This window comes from Geospiza fortis, unplaced genomic scaffold (genome assembly GCF_000277835.1).
Source record: "Geospiza fortis unplaced genomic scaffold, GeoFor_1.0 scaffold40, whole genome shotgun sequence".
NCBI classification, from domain to species: domain Eukaryota; kingdom Metazoa; phylum Chordata; class Aves; order Passeriformes; family Thraupidae; genus Geospiza; species Geospiza fortis.
This window is the reverse complement of record NW_005054297.1, coordinates 29,459,226-29,471,513: the sequence shown is the minus strand read 5'-3', so window position 1 is coordinate 29,471,513 and position 12,288 is coordinate 29,459,226. Positions and strand designations below refer to the sequence as shown.

General features: G+C 39.2%; 1 protein-coding gene across 17 annotated transcripts in view; it reads left to right on the top strand.

Moving 5' to 3' along the window:
* Window positions 1–12,288, top strand: part of TRIM2 (tripartite motif containing 2) — a 91,877-nt gene that overhangs the window by 49,867 nt on the left and 29,722 nt on the right. For 11 of the 17 annotated variants that reach the window (XM_031060871.1, XM_031061086.1, XM_031060952.1 and 8 more), the window contains 2 exons: window positions 3,664–3,845; window positions 5,963–6,200. In XM_031060871.1, coding sequence (XP_030916731.1) covers window positions 3,712–3,845; window positions 5,963–6,200 — 372 coding nt within the window. In that variant the 5' untranslated portion in view covers window positions 3,664–3,711. The remainder of the gene's footprint in view (window positions 1–3,663; window positions 3,846–5,962; window positions 6,201–12,288) is intronic. The other 6 variants (XM_031061122.1, XM_031061040.1, XM_031061152.1 and 3 more) reach the window with 1 other exon arrangement.

Here is a 12,288-nt window from a genome sequence, read left to right as displayed (position 1 = left end):
CATGCATAGTGGGGCAAAGCTTTCCGCTAGCTTAGAGAGCCATTGTTTTCTCCTTTCTTTGCTGTCCAGTATATTTTAAATGAAAATCGTATCTCCAAGCAGAAGGAAAAAGAGTAATGCTGTTTTTGGGGTGGCTGGGAAGAGGAGCGATCCTTGAGCCTCAAAAGGGCAACAAAGGGAGTAAATTTCAGAACCCTTTACTGTACTTGGTTTAGCGAACCTGAATTTGGTTTTGAGTGTGTGTGTGTGTGTGTGACAGATAAATGGGTGGGGGCTTATGTCTTGTTTGATGCAATGTTTCCTAGTGCTTTAGCTTTGCATATTTAAATTACGAAGTGTAACTACATGGAGAAGTGATAGCCCCGTTTTCGAAGCTCATGCTTTAGCTGCTCTATTTTGATTGTGAGACATAATGAATCTCTGAAAAGCACTCTGGCAGTTTTTGAGCTCAGAAGATGCTACTTTAAAAAAAGAACATTTTTCATGTAAAAGTAGTGTTACTTTGCAAAATCTCCCACTGCTAATACATTTAAAACTTACATTGCTACAAGCATTGCAGTAAATCAGAAAAAATACTGTCGGGTGAAATTCAAAAACATTGTCTAAAATCTTCAGATTTTCTTCAAAGACTCTTTGATTGTACAGTTGCTTTCATTGAGTAAATGAGCAAAATCATCCTTCTCATAGCTACATCACATTCATCAAGATTACATCAAAGGTGGAATTGTCTTAGAGAGGCTGCAGAATCCTGCAAATCCCATGCTCAAAAGATTTTTTTTAAAGGACTGTTAGTGTGAGAAGTTGTACCAGGTAGTGGCCAAATCTTGAAATGTACAGATGAAATTCCATTTCCAGGTGCATGTTTTAAATCTGATTTATGTGAACACAGGGGATAAATGACAGTCATAGCCTGCTGCATTTCAGACAAAATACGGAGTATTAAAAGCACTTATTTCTGAATCATTAATGGTTTCTTTCGTTGACAAAGTTTAAAGGATGAACATTTGAAGAATAAAGTAGCTGGCATGAGATTTGTCTAGAAAATGCTAAGAATTACTTGATTTTGTGGTGACATTGGAGGAATGGGAAAAACTAAGATGAAAAACAGGTTAAATCAATATTATTATTTTCAGCCAGCAGCAGATTTTCTTGTGTAACCACTATTTGCTGTTGTAGCTTTACTTGATAAGGGAAAGATGAAATACAGAAAATATCTGGCTGCTAGAGAACTTTCTTCTGTTAAATGACAGGCAGCATTCACTGGAGACCTATTCTTTCATATCTTAAGTACAGCTTTTTCCGGTAGTTTATGTTCAGTCGATAACAAAAAAATTATACTGTTGGTGTGTCCAATTTGGAAACCATGCTTTTGATAAGAAATCCTCCTGCTTCTAATTATCTTCCCTGTTTTATTTGAGTCCCTGCCTCTAACATTTCGGGAGGGAGGGTGGGAGGCAAACACAGCTGTGTAAGTGGTAAAATGAATTTACGTTTTGAAACACGTCGCTGATGTTCTGCATGTTATGCTGCCAAATGTATGAATATGTTAATGGGTATTTGATTGTCTGGTCTTTCTACTCTGTTTTATAAAAGCCAGGTATTTTGGTTCCACTTCTTGTAAAGCCACCTTTAACTCAAGTTTTTTAAAAATAATGTGGTTTGCTAATTGATCTCCTAAGGTTAATTCGGTGTGATTTTTGGCATTTAAATAGGAAAAAATAATTTGTGTTTACGTAATACATTTTATCTTACTATGGGGAAAGAATTTTTTTTTAATATTAAAAAAGATGAAAAAGACATGCAAATATTATCAATCCTGAAATAATGCATTTTTGGGTCATGAACAAACATGATATTTTATGAGTATTAGAGCAATTTTTATAATTGCAGTTTCCCCTTTCTCAGTAAAAAAGGAAACAAAAGGGCCTGCCATAAATGTTTTCCATTGAATGAAATGTCAGTTACTGCTGTTGGGTATTTAAACTGTGAATAACTTTATGCTGCTGAATTTGCTAACACCGAGGCGATGCCCCAGGAACCTCTTATCAAGGAAGCCAGCAGAGCTGACTTATGATCCATAATCACTGTCATTATCCTAGAAATAGCCCCTTGCTCAGTGCAGTAAGTAAAACATACCACTATGGCTAAGTACACAGCTCAGGAAGAGCAGCATGGGTTCAACTCTGACAGACTAGTGTGCCATTCATTCGAGCACAGGAAAAAGACCTAATGAAGCACTAACAGTAAAATGCTACACAGGTCATGCAAAGCATTCTGAAATTGCATGACCTTTGAGCATCATCAGCAGAGGGCTTGTTGTTTCTGTCTTGGAAAGCCTGAACTGCCCTCAAGCTAGATCTCAAATTGTCTGAAATGGGTGAGTAAAAAGGGGTAGAAATTGTTTAGGAAGAAGTTAGACCCCTCAGGAGTGTCCCTGCAGAGAACAAGGCCAGCTGGGCTTGCAGCTCAGAGAGAAGAGGAGCCAGTTCTGCTGTGGGTGCGGGAGGTCTGGCAGAACTCAGTGCTGCGGCAGTCGTGCCTGTGCCTCCTGGCACTTCAGCCTGCCAGAAATGCTGATGGACGGGAGTTCCTGCTGGACCACCCTGCTGGGGACTCTTCTTGCCAGGTTTTCCTAAACTATTTTAGCAGGCAGTTTACTTTTATCTATGGTTGCTTCCATCCTTTTCCTCCTGTATTCTCTTTTCACATTTTATTCTGTTATTAGCTATAATCTGTATCTCCAACTGAAAAGAACCTACGTTTTTCTCTCCCTGTGCCTTGTTCCAGGACAGGAGGCGTTCCAGGCCTGCTGCCATCTCTTTAACCTGCGATTTTAATTCTAACAGTTAGTAGACATTTTTCTTAGCCTTTTATTTCATGCTTTGTGTGCCAGATTATGAAGAATCCTCAGTCCTAGAAACATGATTCTTACTACTAGTTCTGCCTAGAATGACATTTTTATTGCATTTATTATTTGGATGTGCTTCACATATCCTTCACCCTGCCATTGCTGATTCTCAGTGGCTATCAGTTGCCTCTTCTTTGCTCTGTTTCTTTTATCATGAGGATTGTCAATGTGTCTACCTCATCCCTACTGGTGGGGCAGAATTTGAGCATTCCCTTCCCAGGGGCTGGCTGGTTCTGGAGCTTCCTACTTGGGAGTTTCCTGAAGTCAAAATCTACAATATTTTTGGCAATACCAGCACCAACAAGGGAAAAAAAATTGTTAGGTGAACCATTTTCAAACTCTGTCTGTGATGCAGCCTTTTGACTGGCTGGTGCAGTTCCAGTTTGAGCATTTTGCCAGCGGTACTGTAGATGTAAGAAATCCGATGTTTGTTAGCACTGGCTGAAGCTTTTGGCACAAGAATGTTTTTATCATGGGTTTTCTTTAAAACCAGACAGCCCCGTAATTCTTTCAGTCCAGAGGCAGCATGCCTTTCCAGAATGCTCCAGCAGAGGTGTTGTAGATGTTGCTGACTGTTTCCCTGGCTGTCATCAGTGATAAACCATTTTAGAAGTTTAATTCCTGTTTTGGTTTTATATGGAAGTATGAATTCCTGCATAAGGATAAAACATGAGTGGATTAGTCAATGATTTTGTTATTTTATTGAGTTTATAAGCCATTTTTCTTCTTTTCTTCTTTTTCCCACCCTGTTCCAGCAGTGTGCAAGGTAGAAGGGAACAGGACCCATATGTCAGTGGTCTAGGATGGCCAGTGAAGGCTCCAACATCCCAAGTCCTGTGGTCCGTCAGATTGACAAGCAGTTTCTGATTTGCAGCATATGCCTGGACCGTTACAAGAACCCCAAAGTACTTCCCTGCCTGCACACTTTCTGTGAGAGGTAAGTCCTTTCCTCATGCTGGTAACTCAGGATTTGGGTCGTGCTGCAAGCACAGGACAAGGCATCCTTTAGTGGAGCGGGACTTTCCCCTTTGCTTGTAAATGTCCTGTTAAGGCATGATAAAGTCTGGGAAGGCTGGAGAGGCAGAGATGTAGAAAAACATATTTGTGTCAGGCAGGAAGAAGAGACAGCAGTGGCATATTTGGAATACATTCCCTTTATGCAAGAGTAAACAAAAAGTAAATCCAATTAAACTAATGAATATGGTTACTACAGTGTGAAAGGTGATGATAGCCAGAATTTGGACCTCAAGTTAATGGTCTCAAATTTATTCTGATTATCATGTAATTAGAAACAAGAAAAAAAAATTGTTGATTTACTAAGCCAATAAGTAATTATCCCATCCTTTTAATGTCCAAGAGTTAGACATGATATATACATTATTAATAATCTGAGATTAAGTGTCTTCATTATTCTGCAGTTTGGTTGACTGAAACGGGAAAACTCTCTGGAAAGAGATAAACCAACCTGCCTTTCACTGTATTTGGCTGAATGAACGGAATATGCATAATGATACTTTAATATTGCATTATCCATCAAATTGCAGAAAAGTTAGGTGAAGAATTAGTGGTTAGTTCTTAATCTGATGATGGGATGCAACTCTGGATTGTATATTGAATGGCAGTAGAATGTTTATAAATGGTATGTGGTGTGAACACTTATTTAATTTAGGAGATTTCCACCTCTTAGCAAGAATTGTGGTGTGAATCTCTAATTTTGCACAGGATGAAAGAAAAATTGTGGATCTCTGCCTGTGTCAGATGAGCTGGTCTTTTGTAGAACAATAGGAAATTCCAGCATGAAAAAAGGCAGCACTCAAACTCTTACTGAAGTCAATGAAACAAGATTTTCACCATCATGTGTTAAGTTTCCTGACTTCTGTTTATGTGTAAAACCTAAGGTTAGCTTCTGGTTTTCACTGTAATCCTCTTAGGCTGATCTGGTTATGGAGAGAAGCTGGAAGAACTCTTCCAGTGAAGTGCTGGTGTGCAAAGCCTGAGCTCTCCTTTCACGGAGCCCTTACTGAGGGGTCAAGGGGAGGGCTGCCAGGGGAAGATGAAGAGTGGTGCAACCAAAACCCTTGTAAAAGGGTTGTGGAGCTGTGTGAGGTCACACTTTCTCAGTTGGCATCCCATGAGGAATTTGGTGTAGCACTGCTCCCCTTAAGAACTGCATTCTGCAAAGCTTCTTCTGCTTACAGGACCATACTGAATATAGGATATTGCATGCAACTGTATATTGCATGCCCAGGCAATATACAGTTAACTTCATTTAAGGCCAAAAGTGGCCTTAAATCTCACCTGGGCCAGCCTGCTGTATATTGTGCGTATTGTTGATTGCTGAACTTTTGTGTCAGGTTTATACTCTGTGTAATTTATTTTTTCTGAAAAACGCCAACACTGCCCTCCCAATCAAACACAAACAAAAATTTCCTCCAAAACTCCCCTTAACATAAACTGTGATAACCTAGCAGGTAGTTCCCTCTGTTGTAAAGAAAGCTCTGTTGATTTTGGGTAGCTGACAAATAACTTTCCAAGTTGAAATAGATGAAAAAATTTCCTTTGATTTTATTGGGACCATGTTTTACCTCTGAAACACTAAACCCACAAACACAAGTTATTAAAGGAGATTCTTTTGGAAAGACAAGGGTCAAGTAGCGGTTAGTCAGTTAAAGGCACAAGCTCAAATACCTGATGTAACTTCGTGTCTGTCAGACTTTAGCAGATAAATTCAAAATTTTTACTGCATAAAACGTCCTGTGAGCAGCATGCAGTAGGCATCTGAAGGCATGATCAACTGCATGAATATCCCAAAAAGGCATATAACTCTTAATGATGTCTGCTTATTGAACCTTTATTTTGTGTAGCAGAGTAAAAAAAGATTTAGAAAAAAAAAGTTCCCCAAAACTCCTTTTGCTTCAGAAGCCTGTTTGATGTACTTTTATAAGTAGGGGTTAGCACTATTTCAAACTAGCTCTTTAACTGATGAAAGGAGTTTTTTTCTGCTCTTTGATGATACTTTCCCTTTCTTTCTCCTTCCACCTTCCTTCCCCATAGGTGTTTACAGAATTACATTCCAGCCCATAGCTTAACCCTTTCTTGCCCCGTGTGCCGCCAGACCTCCATTCTGCCAGAGAAAGGGGTTTCTGCACTCCAGAACAACTTCTTTATCACCAACCTGATGGATGTCCTGCAGCGAACGCCGGACAACAGCATTGAGGAGTCCTCCATCTTGGAGACTGTCACTGCTGTTGCTGCAGGCAAACCACTCTCCTGCCCCAATCATGATGGAAATGTAAGTGAGACAGCCTCCTGTGCTGTGTGCAGGTATTGATATGTGCTGATTTGTCTGGGTTTCATGGATGTCTTTTTCTAAAGAGAAAGTAGGGGAAGTGGAATCACACTATTTCTTTGATTTTATAATATATATATACAAAACACAAGTGAGTCTTCAAATTAACTCAAGTGCTTTTAGTGGAGCATCTTAAAGTAGTCAGGATGTTGTTTTATCTTACCAATCATCTGGGATGATGATGTCTTTTGGCACATTTGGTCAGAATTATTGTCCTGCAAGTACTGAACCTTGTGCCTTTACTTTGGATTGGGTTTCCTTAGCCCTTGTACTTGTAGCATCAGCTGTTGCTGTGGGTACCTGTGTGTCTGTCTGGCAATATGTGACAAGGACCTTATGAGTTTTACTGACCTGCACACTGGGACAGTACCAAAAGGTACGTGGACATATTAACATAGAGCCACATAAAAGCAAGTCCTAGCTTAGGATGTTTTGGATCAGCACAGGCTAGAAACAGAGAGCTTCTGTTTATCTGCAGTGTTTTGTGGATCTCTCATATCCGTTCTTGGAGGCTGCTTTGCTTTTTCCCACCACCTACTCTTTTTACCTAGCATGTCCTCACACACATCCTCAAATCATATCAGTATATTCATTGGCAAGTACCCCCAACTGAGTTAATATTCACAGATTACTGCAAGGACAGCTCTAACTCTGCTTACTTCACAATTTTCAGTGTTAACCTGTGTAACTTCATGATAGGCATATGAGCTCCTGACTTATAGCTAAGCTTATGCAAACATGTAAGTAGAGACTGCAAAATTCAGCAGTGCTGTGTTGTAAACTGAATGTTGTGCTCATATGCAAGCCAAGAAACACATGTCAGTAGTTAAGACAATTTTCTGGGGACTGTTTTATTTGATATTCAGTGTAGGTACATTGGTTGTGTAGGAGTAATTCAGCTGATATGTAATGATTACTGTAACAGAGGAATAGCTCTGTTCCTTCTCTGTTGGAATTAGGTGGACTTGTAGAACTGATGCTGGACTCTCTGATTAATGAATAACTGGTGTAACTTTTTAAAATGTGTACTATACTAATGTGTGTGTAGTGGTTACTGATTAATGCATTCCTAGTTTTTGTTTGCGTTTTATTTGCCCTCTTTAGAATGAATTGTAGTTGTTTTCTGACATAGCCATTTTGATAGGAGCCATTTGATTGAGAAATGCAGAAAAAGGCCAAAATTAAGGTGTTACTTGTTTTGTATTTTAAATTATCAGCTGATTGTTCTTTGGGTATGTTTAAAAAATCCTGGTTTGTCCACAATCAAAAACATGTCACCTTATACCTCTCTGAGAACTCCTTTATAGGGAAAGGTGCATTTGTAAGTCCTCTAAACCAGCTTCGCTAGCCTTGAAACACAGCATGCCATTTAGGATGTTGAGTAGTGTGTGATGGAAACATTGTAGTGTGTGATGGGAACATTCTCTCGCTTCAGTAGGTATCTGGGAGGGTTGGGGATAGCCTGAGGGTGACTCCAATTTAAAGCTTTGTGAAGCGAAGAAATGAAAAGCTAAGTGCACACATCAGTCCTTGTGATGGGAGGAGCTGAGGTAAGATTTGAGGGGAGCTGCTTGAGGCTGGCCATGTGGGTCTGGCTGCAAGGGTGCACAGGGCAAGGTGCTGGGCACCTTAAGCCTCACTGAGGAAATGGGATTATGCTGGCTTTATAGGTTCAGGACACAAGAGCACTGTGTGGGAAATAGGTTAGATATTAGGAAATATCTAAAACATCTTCATCCAGAATGTCTTCCCTGAAATGTGATTCCCAGGGCAGCGGTCACAGCACCAAGCCTGCCAGAGTTCAAGAAGCATTTGGGGAATGCGTTTAGGCCCATGGTGTGACCACGGTTAGGACCACTCTTGGGGTGGTCCTTGTCAGGGCCAGGAGTTGGACTTTGATGATCCTTGTAGGTCCCTTCCAGCCCAGGGTATTCTCTGATTCTAAGTGCCTGGCTGCTAGTAACTTTACTGGGGGCTTCAGGAGGTGAAAAAGGATTGAGCTGGCAGCTGGAGGAGAATGCCTCTACAGAACCAGCAGTCATTCTGCACTAAATCCACCCTCCATTAATTTTTACATATTGCTTCGAGTAGAGTCAGACCTATTGTATTTTTACTATTTGCATCAAATATATTTCTTTTAAATAGTACTAGTTTTTCTTCATATTAGCTTGGAAATAAGTTTCTGATTAAACAAGTTTTTTCAATCATTTTAGCCATCCTGGACTTAAACCTCTCTGTCTAAGATAGAAACTGATGCAGAGATACTTTCTCATTTGCTTGCCTGTCTGCTTGGAACTTAGCCTTCCTCAGGCCATGTAGATTAGATACTTTCCCTTCCCAGTTGGTCCCCTATTCCCATCACTCATATTTTCCATATGTGTATGTTTACTTTATTCCTTCTGTGCACATTCTCCCATCCTCTCTTGTGACAGCTTTGTTCTGTGTGTTCTTATGAAGAATGCAACTTAGTTTGTAGTATCTTAACCAACTTTTGTATTAAGATCTTTTGTATTACCTGTGCCTGAATGATAAAAAAATGCTTCCTCATTTTGACCCAACATTGAGCACAAGTGTATGTTCCTGTTAAATCAAGGTTATAGGGCACATATGGAACTTTTGAACCTACTAGAAGATTCTTATCTTCTGCCTACACATTAAAATAAGATTGGCTTTATTCTCAGGTGTGAAACACCTGCAGCTCTTATGTATGAAAGTATTCTGGATTTGAAACATTGATCTGCAATCATTTAGGGGCAGTACAAAAGCCAGGGAAGGGAAAGCTATGAAATTCTAACTCCATTGTATGTAATGAGTGGTGTAGCCTCTGAAATGTCTGTACTTGGGTTTTGTTTGAATTTGAACTGAAAACCAGCTCAGAGTGAAGGATCCATATTTTTACAATGTAGAAGGTGGGGCAATGTATTTTCTGCCTCTAGAGTGTAATAAGAGAGGATACACAGTATTAAATTAAACCCTTTTAACAAGAGAGAATGCCTTATCTCTGACTAGCTTTTTCTCAAAAGATCATAGCACAGCTTGGCAACTTGACAAGCCTAAGATCCTTCTTCCAAAAACACTTCCTGAACTTGTGGAGCTGTTGCTTACTGCCTGTATGCTTCTCTTAGAAAAATAAAAAATCACCTAACCTTGATATTCTGATGAAGTGACTTCATATCTTACCTTTTGAACCCTTGCTTTTTTTCCTCACCTCTGTACTTCCCACCATGTCACTTACTCATGTATCCCATTAACGTGTAATCTGTGGGTAAGGCAAAAGCTGTGACTAAGGAGGGAGAAAAATCCACATTCTAAATTTTATCAGGTAGCTCAGAGGTGCCCTCAGGTAATTCAAACTTACATTCTTCAGAAAGCCAAAGCATACAAAGCTAAGGTGCACTCTAGCCCTGGGACAGAGGAATTAAGCATGTGTGTGTGACATGAGGAAGGTGGGTGGCAAAGAGCTGACTCATCCTTTTTCTGTAGACTGCTCTTTTAATTCAAACATATAGGAAGCAGAGGATGAGCAATGTGATTTTTCAAATATGATTTTAGAGAAGAGGGGCTTGTGATTGGTGAGAGCTTTTTCCTCAAGACCTGAACTTTGAAGGGCTGGAATTAGTGTGTCTTGGCTTTGTGAAATCTAGTTCAGAAGTACTTGGATCCTTGATTATGCAATTTTAAAAGTTTCTGTAAATTCAGTTGAATTATGGTAGTGAAGATGTGCATGGGTCTCTAGTTGCATCATTGTGCTGAAATTTGCTGGTCTGGTTTAAGGTAGGAATTACTGGATGGGATTTCAGAACTAGTGGGTATTAATTCACATTTCATTACAGCTAATGGGAATGTTCTCGTTGAATTTGGTGGAAATACAGCTGAAGCCAGTGCTGGATGCTACAGTATATCCTGTCCAAGAGTTCTCTAGAATTTGGAAAGTAGAGGCAAATGTCCTTTTCTGAGATACTTTGTAGGGCAAACCTGTCATAATGAAAAATTTTTTTGGAGATTCACAAAATGTGATGCTCATATTTGGCATGGAGGGGAGAAATGAAAAGTCAGTGATACTTGTCTGTCTGTAGTTAGAAATCAGTCTTGCCTGATTAAGAGATGCTAGAAAAAAAAGTAGGAAATCAGCCCATCTAGACAGTTGAAGGTTGAATTGTATTATGAAGTTTTCCTTCTCCTTCATCTATGCACAATACAAAAATTATAGTGGGAAATGAAAGCTGCTTCTCTCAAAACATTTTGAATGGGAGTCAAAGACAACTTTTTCTATATAGAGATATGCATTAGGTCTTTGTGATGTGTTTGCTGCTATCATTTGAACTTCTGTGTTTCCCTGATGCTTGAATAAAGAGGAAGAAAGTTGTTTAGGCTGAGCAACCTTAATGCCAATGAGATGCTTCCTTTCTTCTATATGTGGCTGCAAATATAATGATGTTTATTATGGGGTGGTCAGTAGAAAACAGAAATACTAAATTATTCTAATCACTGTGTCCAAAGATTAAAATACCAAATAAATAAAGGGCATCTTGAAATATCTTGAATCTAAGCATTAAATTATTGAGAGGCAGAAAGTTGAATTTTGGACACTCATGCAAAAGAAATGAATTAATTTTTTTTGGCCATATAAGAAGATTTCAGAGTTTCCTAATAAAATATTATTCCTTTTGACTGCTTCTGATTGCAGACTTTTGAAGCCTTTGAAAAGAACTTAAATCCTAAACTCTGTTTAACTGATTTCCTCTATGCACTGTAAGAATGCATCACATCACAGTGCCTACCAAAGTAACTATCAGGCCTCAGAGATCTACTACAATGAGACTGCTAAATTCACAATGACTGGAGTAATGTTCATGAGGGTTGACATTGTTTTGAAGGTCTAAATTTTTTTCCTGTTGCTGATCTATTTGATGTTACACAGGTTATTTGGATCAACTTTTAAATTTTCTGAGCTTACATGAGTGGCTGACAAATGACTAAAACCTCACTGCATGTGAATCCCATATCTTGTGAATTGAGATAAGAGGGAAGAATGGGAATAAGACAGAAAGGAGCTTATCAGAGGAAAATCCCTGTTAATGCTAACAGCCATGTGAAAAACATGGTCATTGCATCCCCCTCCTTAATTCTCAAGATGCCTTGAAGCAGCCTTCTGTTTTGCACGGTGCTGTTACAAATCCCTCTGCTCACCTGAAAACAGCTGGTTCTACACAACCATCTCATCAACCAACAAATCCAGCACAACCATTTTTGTGCAAGATGTCTGAGTGCCAGAAGCATCAGCTGAATTATTCAAGATTCTGATGCTATGCTCTGAATGCAAAGGAGCTGCCAATGTCTTGCTTTGAAGCATATACTACAAACTTCCTCATATCCTTTTTAATAAGCCTAAAATGCTTTGTGCCCAAGGACTTACTAGCTGTGAAAGAAAGTCTCATGCCAAATTTGCATATATGTGAATTATTTTGACTAACATGTGATTTTGGGCACGGGACTTCTCTGTTTCTTTCCCTTCATGAATATATTCAGAATTTGGGTTATCTATTACATGTAAAGATATATTTTTATCTCTAAAGAGCATCTTGCTAGGTACTTAAGAGGTTGAAACAATCTCCTCCTCTTTCAAGTGTAGATCAGCATTCCAATTACAATCTCAGATATGAGGTTTTAATGGTTTTAAGGGATTAGTAATGGGATATGGAGATTTTTCCTTGCAGCATGTAGATTCATTTAGGGTGCTTTCCTCCAGCAAATAGACTTGTTGTTTGGTGATTTCCACTGAGTTTGTGTTTCAAGAGTGACCCTGCTATGAAAAACAGCCTAAGTTTGCACTTTCTTTAGCAGACCCTATGGGAAGACTAAGGATTGAGTTAGTGAGGGTAGTTGAATGCCTGGTTTTTTTTGAGTTGTTTCATGGAGGCTGTAAGAGACACCCCAAAACTTACTATTACACAGTACAAAGATGATGTTAGGACCAGCAATGATGTCCAGTGTTGTTCACAGGTTGCTGTTCTGACACTTTATGATAGAA